General features: G+C 29.9%; 2 protein-coding genes across 2 annotated transcripts; both read right to left on the bottom strand.

The window, feature by feature from the left end:
• Positions 1-744: 744 nt before the first annotated feature.
• Positions 745-3787, bottom strand: LOC143917625 (kelch-like protein 12). The gene is made up of 10 exons (XM_077439204.1): positions 3499-3787; positions 3253-3407; positions 2980-3182; positions 2629-2826; positions 2377-2553; positions 2136-2288; positions 1755-1909; positions 1441-1651; positions 1120-1294; positions 745-1013 (listed from the first exon to the last, which is right to left on the bottom strand). Exons 1-10 carry the CDS (start codon positions 3615-3617, stop codon positions 886-888), a joined length of 1674 nt encoding a protein of 557 aa, XP_077295330.1. The 5' UTR covers positions 3618-3787; the 3' UTR covers positions 745-885.
• Positions 3788-5097: 1310 nt separating this feature from the next.
• Positions 5098-8634, bottom strand: LOC143918216 (kelch-like protein 28). The gene is made up of 9 exons (XM_077439984.1): positions 8385-8634; positions 8111-8313; positions 7715-7912; positions 7466-7642; positions 7223-7375; positions 6069-6223; positions 5763-5973; positions 5446-5620; positions 5098-5330 (listed from the first exon to the last, which is right to left on the bottom strand). Exons 2-9 carry the CDS (start codon positions 8309-8311, stop codon positions 5185-5187), a joined length of 1416 nt encoding a protein of 471 aa, XP_077296110.1. The 5' UTR covers positions 8312-8313; positions 8385-8634; the 3' UTR covers positions 5098-5184.
• Between the last annotated feature and the right edge of the window lie 582 nt (positions 8635-9216).

A 9216-nucleotide genomic window follows, 5' to 3' on the forward strand; every position in this document is an offset into this window, starting at 1 on the left:
GTCAGCTGAGAGAAGTGTTGCATCACGACGACAAAATGATTCGACCGCTATCTTTACAGGTTCTAGCGTTTTCACCAAATCATGAATCAATTCAAATGAAACGAGTGAGTTTTTTGACTTCAAAAAATCGCTGCAACATGAAAAACATGCTGTTCAATTTTTAATCGAATTTATTTTCCGTATTGTTCAATACATAGATATGTATATATTTTTAAAAACAAATTTTTAATGAAAATGAAAAATAATATTGAAGTTGACCACGAAGAGCATGCGTCCAGAACACGTTTTCAGACTGATGGTTGAAACACAACTGATTCTCAAAAATCCGTATAAAAAACAACATTTTCGAGCGGATGACCTTAATTTAACGTTGTTATATGTTTTATAAATATTATTTTTGTAAAAATATTTTTAAATAAATTTCTGCCAGCACCGTAATCCCGGTATTGAGACTAGTTTCAGCACCGGGATTCACGGTACCACAAAAAGGCCAGGATCCCGGGTTTTGATGCCCTACTACAGTTCTTATTTTTATAGAATTACGTTCACTTAAATTTATAAAATATTAATATGAAATTTTATAACCTTAGATGATACTCGTCTTATTAAAAGTAATAAATTTTTAATGAAGCAGTTTATCAAATGTTTTGAAATTAGAAGATTTGAAAATTAACGAAAATAATGAAATTTTTTGACAAAATATTGAAATTGCGAATTATGTACTTAAAATTAAGACAAAACACGTAGATAATATACAGGTGTTTATTTAAATCCGTGTGTGATACAAAGGCGTTTTATCGAACGGCGGCGAGATAACCATCTATTATACATACATAGCTTAATACAAGTATTAAAAAAGATGCATTTGAAACATAATACATTTTATTAAATTTTCAATAAATCCATTGGCGCGAGTAATATATTAAAATTACATCGCGATTTTGAAATATGATCACGTGGAGTCCATTTGTCTGTACTAGGATCGTATTCAAACACTGATGAATAAGAACCTCCTGAAAATAAGACGACGCACATTACAAATATTCAAAGGGATTAATAAAATTACTAAAATAAGCACCAAATAAATCAAAATGATCTAGAATGATTTTTTAAACTCACCCACACAAATAATTTTATCGTTAAGGGCAACTGCTTTTTGACCATGTGATGATTCAGGATATTCTTTAACATATGTCCAGGTTTGAGACTTCACGTCAAATCTTTCCACTGAATTAATAGTTGATTTTCCGTTATGGCCTCCAATAGCGTAGATGTGATCTCCCAATGCGACAACCTTCAAATTGCAACAATTTGTATTCAGCGAACACACTATCGATTCGCGAATTTAATGGGTCATAGAATTTTGAATTACAAAAAGAAATAATCGAACTACATATAGGAAAATATTAAATTAGGGAGTTTAGTAAAAATCGTAATTACAGCAAATGAACTTCTCTTCTCTGACATTGGTGGGGCGACTGTCCATATATTTTGGTTTATATTATAAACTTCCATTGTGTTTAACCGGTTTTCACTATTTTGTCGTCCTCCAATAATGTAGATTTCATTCGCTATTGCCGCTATTTCATGGTTAGTACGTTTGGTCAACATAGGAGCTAACAATGTCCACGAGTTCGAAGTGGGATCATACCTGAAATTAAATTAAAAATAAGGGCTGATTCTTCACTCATTGTCACATGTATTGTACTGGTCACAGGTGACTGAGATTCTCGAAGATAATGAAAATCACTAGCCTTTCGCTAGAATTCAGTACATCTGCATCAACATCAAAACGTCCCCCAAAGACAAAAACTTGGCCATTGACTACGGTTGCTTTAAATAATTCTCTTGCATGTAGCATCTCTTTCAATTCAGTCGTTTGTTTGGTAGCAATATCCAAACAATATACCTATGATTTGTGCATACACAGAATTTTTAATTTTGAAATTACATAATTAAAGACATTTTGTTTGTTAAACATTGATGTTTTATGTTAGAAAAACTTGTATGGTACAATGTCTTTTTTTAAACATACAAATTATCCAATTTTTGGACAATTTACCCCAGTATTAATTTACGGAAAATGCTTTTTCCGTAAATCTCAAATTACAGTAAATATTGAAAATTAATATTACCTTGTTGGTGGATGCACCGCCAATGTTACCGCCAATTGTTAACAGTTTGCTATCCAATAAAACAGCTTGAAACCAATTCATTTTATTGTTTAAATTATAAAATGTAGACCATCTTTCTACACTGTTATTGTAAGTTTCAATTTCACCACTTGTCTAATTCACCAATGAAATATTAGTTGACATTATTATTTAAAAATAACAACATTATAATAAAATTATCTAAAAAATTGGGAAGACATACTTCGTTGAAGTTTCCCCCAACAATCAAAATAGTTTGTATAGCGCTCATTCGGGGTGTTGAATTCAATGTAGCTAGACACGATCTCGTTTTTGGATTGTGATACCATTCTAATATATCCCACATTAATTCAGAAGACAATGAACTATAGCAAAGTGGCTTTAGTTCTTTTAATAAAAACTGGGAAAAAAGAAAAGAGTGAGATAAAAAAAGAAGAAATGTTACGATTGAATTAATATTAACATTTGCAAATACCTGGACAGACAATAGAGGAAGTCTGATATACTTTAACAGGGTATTTAAATGGATCATCCGTGATTCAATGTCCATTTCAATCCAAATCTTCAATCCTTGAAAGGCTTGCTCTTCTGTTGTTACTTTTAAATAGTCAGACTGTAACAATTCACCCAGTCGATCACTGCTCATGTTTATAAATTGTTCTTTTTGGATTATCTGAAACACAGAAGGATTCTTTAGTAAATTTGAATTATCTGATATAACAAATACAAATTTAACTAGTAAAAAGCTTAGTTTTATAAATTTCTTATTTATATAACTTGTAAATCTACAAAATGGATTCTATATTGTCTTAATAAATGTTATTACTTCTAAATAATTATTAGTAACGTAAGTTTTTGTTTGTTCAAGCAATCGTAAATATCCATTCTGTTTCGCATAGTCTTCAATGAATAGGGAATTTTCACTGTTTGTTATTTTTTCGAAATAATCCAAACAGTATTTCTCGAGTTTATCCGCCTGAATCAATTTGGCGAATTCGATCACTTTCGGTACTTGGTGAAGGTCCATATCTAAAGTTTAAATTCATTCAAAATGAATTATATTGATGTTCTGTAAACACTTGATACTATATTTATTTACCGATTTCGCCAAGGTAAAAAAACTCTATAGCCATTTTTACGGTCTCTGAAAGAATTTCTTGACATTCTTCCAAAATGATTTCACTGGTAGTATCATTTAGTTTGCTCTTAAAATAATCACTATTCGTAATTAATATCAGCTTGTGCATAGGAAATCTGGAAAATGCAAACTCCCCGTGTCAGTTTCTACGATTACTAAAGTAAAATTTTGAATTAATAAAGATACACATATTGAAATGACACCAACCTGTTATTGCCAACCACCAATTCGAAATTACATAATACACTTTCTTCATAGAAACTATGCATGCGTTCCAAAATTGCTACGGCATGCCTACCCCGAACTTCATTATATATTTCGCACATCTTTCGTTAATGTATTCGATTCGCACTACCGAAACACTAACTGATGAATTTTTAAATATCTACAACAATAACTGCCCTTAATCTCAGTAACAAATTCAGCGTCCGTCAAACCAAGTCAAGAGGTTGAAGCCAAGTGACGTTATCAATGCATACCCGTGATAAACAATAGTGATCATCAATCATATGTAACTTACATTTGAATAACATTCAATATTCAATAATAAAAAAAAAATGTAAAAAGCGTATATTTTTATACTTACGTACAACATGTATTTTTACAACATGTACATACATGTACGGTACATTTAATCCAAAAATTAAAATAAAATATAATTGTATTGTTTATTTTATTCATACTTGAAAAATGTACTATTTTCGAAATCGACAATAAGTATATGCATGTATATGTAGCTTTTACTTACTCCCGAATTATTACACTTAAAGGTCTATTCAAATTTAATCATTATTTATTAAATTAGTTTAATAATCATTATTTAAGCGTCATATTCGTAATTTGACTTGAATTAATAAAGATTGTGAGTTTTAGCCTATTCGAATAAAAAAGGTTTAATTTTTTTGTCTGTTGTACATAGTTAATAAAACTTTTTAAATATTTTTTTAAAATTTACGTGTTATTATTACAATTTTTTTTAATTGTGGAAAATATTATTGTGAGACAAATATATATTTGTGGAAAATTGGTCGTTATGTTTCGTTTTGCATACATATGAATATGTACATATGTATATTGATTCTACGTGTTTTCTCTTTTGGACCAGTGTGCGAACGTTGGAATTCAGATGGTTTCAGAATAAGCGTGTTATTATTTATAACTCTTTTTAAATGTACTAAAACGTCAAACATTTGACCAAATTAGTATTATAAAGAATGTATAAGGATGTTACATATATTATTTATTTACTATTTGTTTTTTTATACATATCTATGTACATCCTGTCTGTTGATTTTTCAATTAATAAAATAAAATAAAATAAATAACTATAGATCTTATTTTTATCGAAATATATTGACGAAATATATTTGATTGAAGTTTCTATGGATTTAAAAAATGTCTTCGATTTCTTAAAATTGCCAAAATCCCAGAATTAGAATTTTTATGAAAAGTAACATAACAAAATGAATGAATTTAAACCAAGTTCATATCATCCTAATAACATAGAAATCATATTAATTCTAAAAATTATATAGAAGTCTTGCAACTTTAGATTTTACCCGTCTTATCTAGATTAGTAGATAAGATAAGCACAGCAATATATTAATGAAATAAACTTGTTGGTAGAAGAAAAATCTACCAACTTATCTAATCGGTGCAATCTTTGTACTATTATAATATATTATATTAGTAGCTTCGTTGTTAGTAAGTAGCTTTGAAATCGAATTTAAAAAATAGTAAAAAACATTTTTCGACAAAATACTTAAATGACGAATAACTTAAAGTAAAAAAAAAAACAAAAACATAGATATCATATACAGGTGTTTATTTCAATTCATGTATGATTATACAGGCATTTAATATAGCATTACAAAAAAATATGTATAAGAAACTTTATTCAGTTTTCAATAAATCCATTGGCGCGAGTAATAAATTAAAATTAGATCGCGAATTTGAATTTGAAATACAATTATATGGTGTCCATTTTCCTGTACTGGAATTGTATTCAAACACTGATGATACAGAACAACTTTGAGTCCCTGAGTGAGTTTGTAAAAAGACGAGGCACATATTAAAATGATATTTCAAATGGTATAACGAAATAATTAAAATACACTGGAATCAACATCGTCAAGAATGATTTTGATAACTCACCGATACAAATAATTTTATCATTTATAGCAATTGCTTTGGGTTCGTTTGATGTTTGAGGATATTTTTCAACTTCCCTCCAGGTTCGAGAAATTATGTCAAATCTTTCCACCGAATTAAGATGTGATTTTCCATTGTTACCTCCAATAGCGTAGATGTGGTCTCCCAGTGTTACAGCCTGCAAGTTATAAAAAAACATATTCAGCGAATACACTTTCGATTGGCAAATTTAATTTATTGTCAAATTTAATATAGATTTCAAAAAGACAAAAATGAACTACATATAGGAAAATATCAAATTATATGATTTTCGTAATTACAGCAAATGAAGTCCTCTTCTCTCTCATTGGTGGCGCGACTGTCCATTTATTTTGGTTTATATTATATACGTCCATTGTGTTTAAACAGTTTTCACTATCTTGTCGTCCTCCAATAATGTAGATTTCATTTGCTGTTGCTGCTATTTCGTGGTTATAGCGTTTGTTGAGCATAGGAGCTAACGTAGTCCATGAATTCGAAGCGGGGTCATACCTGAAATGAAACAAAATATAATCCTTAATACTCCATTCATTTTCAAGTATATTACAAGATCACCAATATTCTCAAATAAAGTTAAAATCACTAACCTTTCGGTTGATTTCAGTATGTGTGCATCAACATCATAGCGTCCCCCAAAAACAAAAACTTGACCATTGACTACAGTGGCTTTAAATAATTCTCTCGCCTGTTTCATCTCTTTCAATTCAGTCCTTTTTTTGGTAGCCAGATCCAAACAAAATACCTATGATTTGTGCATTTACATACATACATAATTGACGACAAAATTTTTACGGGTTAGCCCATTTTAATACAAGTAAATAAGAATAATAAAATCAATATATGAAACGTGAAGATATCATTCAATCATATCAATATGAAACAATATAACAAAAAAATAAAGTAATAATGGTAAATATAGAAAAATAAAAGATGGAAGAGGACATCAACAACATTTTATGGAAAAATAATCTGCTGTAAACAGCTGAAAAAGTGACCATAAGTCATATTTACGTAATCTAAAAAAAATTTTTGGTACGTAAAAACTAAATTCTTGGAGGTTTAGTGGATTACTAATAATTCCCCGAAGTACAAGGAACATGTGTCGTAATAAAAATATACGCGAAAAGATACCAGACTAGTTAAGACTGTCATTCCCCATACAATTTGCTTGAATATGTATAGCCAAGGGGGGAATCGGACCAAACAGAACATGGTTAAACAGAACATTTCCAATCAGAACAGTGACAAAACATGACAATTAAGTAAAAAAAAACTTGAAAATTCAGAACCAATTTAAAATAATAATAAAAAATATATTTGTCGGTAGGCATATTGACAGCTAAAGTAAAGATCCTTTTTAGAAGAAATTACAAAATTAAGTTTGTTAAGGTGCACAGTCTTAATTTTATACGTATTTATCCAACTTTTGAACAATTTATACAAACTGGTTTTACTGACGCAAAAAAATTATTTACTACTAGAAATAAACTACCACTCTTTTGTTTAAGAAAAGAAAAAAAAAACACAATATGACGATGAACATAAAAACCCACAACATAAAAAACAGTATCTTTATCAATTTAATATTTAACGGTATCAGCCAAAGACACCAAGAAACAAGGCAAGACAAAAAATTAAAATAAAAGCCGAGGAGCCGACAATCAATGACTATTCTGGCTTGGTTTTTAAATAAACAATAAAAAATAAATAAATAAAAATAGCTATTGTAAATTAAAGTTACCTTGTTGGTAGATTCACAGCCAATATTACCGCCAATTGTTAACAGTTTGGTATCCAATATAACAGCTTGAAACCAACGATTTTGATTGTTTAAATGATAAAATGTAGACCATGTATCTACATTGGTATTGCAGGTTTCAATTTTACCGCTTGACTAAAATTGCCCAATGAAAGATTAATTACATTGTCCACTTAATATCGACAATATTAAAATAAAATTGTCTGAAAAATTGAAAACACCAACATCAAAAAAGTCTCCTCCAACAATCAAAATAGTTTTTATGGTGCTCATTCGAGGTATTGAATTCAATGTAGCTGAATACGATCTAATTTTACAATCGTGATGACATTCTAATATATCCCACACCAATTCAGAAGACAATGATTTATAGCAAAATGGCTTTACTTCCTTTAATAAAAACTGGAAAAAAAAAATTGGTCAATTTTCATATCATCTATTTGGTAAAAATTAATATATACATATAGGCAATACCTGGACAGATAATAGTGGAAGTCTGATATATTTCAACAGGGTATTTAAATGGTTCTTCCGGGATTCAAAGTCCATTTGAACCCAAATCTTTAATCCTTGAAACGCTTCCTCTTCTGTTGTTACTTTTAAATCACCAGATTGTAACAATTCACCCAACCATTCGCTTGTTATGTCAAGAAATTCTTCTTTTTGGATTATCTTAAATACAAACGAATTATTTTTTACTTATTTTGAATTTCCTGATACGACAAACACAAATTTAATTAGTAAAAAGTTCATTTATATCCGTACATTTCACATATGTACATATGTGCATATTCTTATACATATGCATGTATCTAGCTTGTAAATCTAAAATATGGATATTCAATTGTCATAAATAATATATGAAATTACCTCTAAATAATTTTTATTCACATAAGTTTTTGTTTGATCAAGCAATCGCAAATATCCATTCTGTTTCGCATACTCTTCAATGAATAGGAAATTTTCACTGTTTGTTATTTTTTCGAGATAATCCAAACAGTATTTCTCGAGTTTTTCGGCCTGAATCACTTTGGCGAATTCGATCACTTTCGGTACTTGACGAAGTTCCATGTCTAAAGTTTAAAATTCATTTAAAATTAATTATATTGATGCTTTAAAAACACTTTATACCATATTTATTTACCAATTTCACCAAGGTAAAAATAATCTATAGCCTTTTCTACGGTCTCTGAAAGAATTCCTTGACTCTCTTCAAAAATGATTTCATTGGTAATGTCCTTTATTTTTCTCTTAAAATAATCACTATTTGTAACTAATATCAGCTTGTGCACGGGGAATCTGGTAAAATGCAAACTCCCTGTGTCAGTTTCAACAATTACTCAAGTACAATTTGAATTAAAAGAAATAAGATGATACGAACCTGTCATTGCCGACCACCAATTCCAAATTACACAATACACTGTCTTTATAGAAGCTATGCATCCGTTCCACAATTGCTACGGCATGCCTACCCCGAGCCTCGTTATACAATTCGGTCATCTTTCGTAAAGTTATTCGATTTGCTCTACCGAAATACTATGTGATGATTTTGAAATTCAAAAATAGCGACACCGATTCTAGGTAAGAAATTCACGATATGTCGAACCAAGTCAAGGACTTGAAGCGAACTGAGGCTGTTGACGAACGGTTCGCAACAACTGGACAAGGGCTACTATGTAGGTGAATGCCATCTGGACTACAGGGCCACGCACACAGGGACCAAATACTCAATTCCTTGGAATAAATTGTTTTATTGAACTTTTAGTAAGTAAATTGAACTTGTTTCTAAAAGAAAAATAGAAACAAACTATTTTTCTCACTACTAAAGTTTGAATCGAGCTTAAATTGTATGCTGTCGGTGTTGATTTAAACAATATTTTATTTTATATAGATCGCTGGCCAAATTCAAACAGCGTGAGGCCCGAGCAATAGGTGAAAAAGTTAGAACATAAGTTCTTGCTTTCACGGTATGGAAC

This window comes from Arctopsyche grandis, chromosome 10 (genome assembly GCF_051622035.1).
Source record: "Arctopsyche grandis isolate Sample6627 chromosome 10, ASM5162203v2, whole genome shotgun sequence".
Classification (NCBI taxonomy): Eukaryota; Metazoa; Arthropoda; class Insecta; order Trichoptera; family Hydropsychidae; genus Arctopsyche; species Arctopsyche grandis.

What these genes read in the sequence shown, in the direction of transcription:
- LOC143918216 (XM_077439984.1), bottom strand. Translation starts at nt 8,311, where the DNA reads ATGGAACTTCGTCAAGTACCGAAAGTGATCGAATTCGCCAAAGTGATT. An exon ending in TGAATAAAAATTATTTAGAG is followed by an intron (nt 7,913 to 8,110) that starts GTAATTTCATAT and finishes TTTGTATTTAAG; the next exon opens with ATAATCCAAAAAGAAGAATT. An exon ending in AGAAGAGGACTTCATTTGCT is followed by an intron (nt 5,621 to 5,762) that starts GTAATTACGAAA and finishes TATAACTTGCAG; the next exon opens with GCTGTAACACTGGGAGACCA.
- LOC143917625 (XM_077439204.1), bottom strand. Translation starts at nt 3,617, where the DNA reads ATGTGCGAAATATATAATGAAGTTCGGGGTAGGCATGCCGTAGCAATT. An exon ending in TTGGTGGTTGGCAATAACAG is followed by an intron (nt 3,408 to 3,498) that starts GTTGGTGTCATT and finishes TGCATTTTCCAG; the next exon opens with ATTTCCTATGCACAAGCTGA. An exon ending in GCGGTGCATCCACCAACAAG is followed by an intron (nt 1,910 to 2,135) that starts GTAATATTAATT and finishes CACAAATCATAG; the next exon opens with GTATATTGTTTGGATATTGC.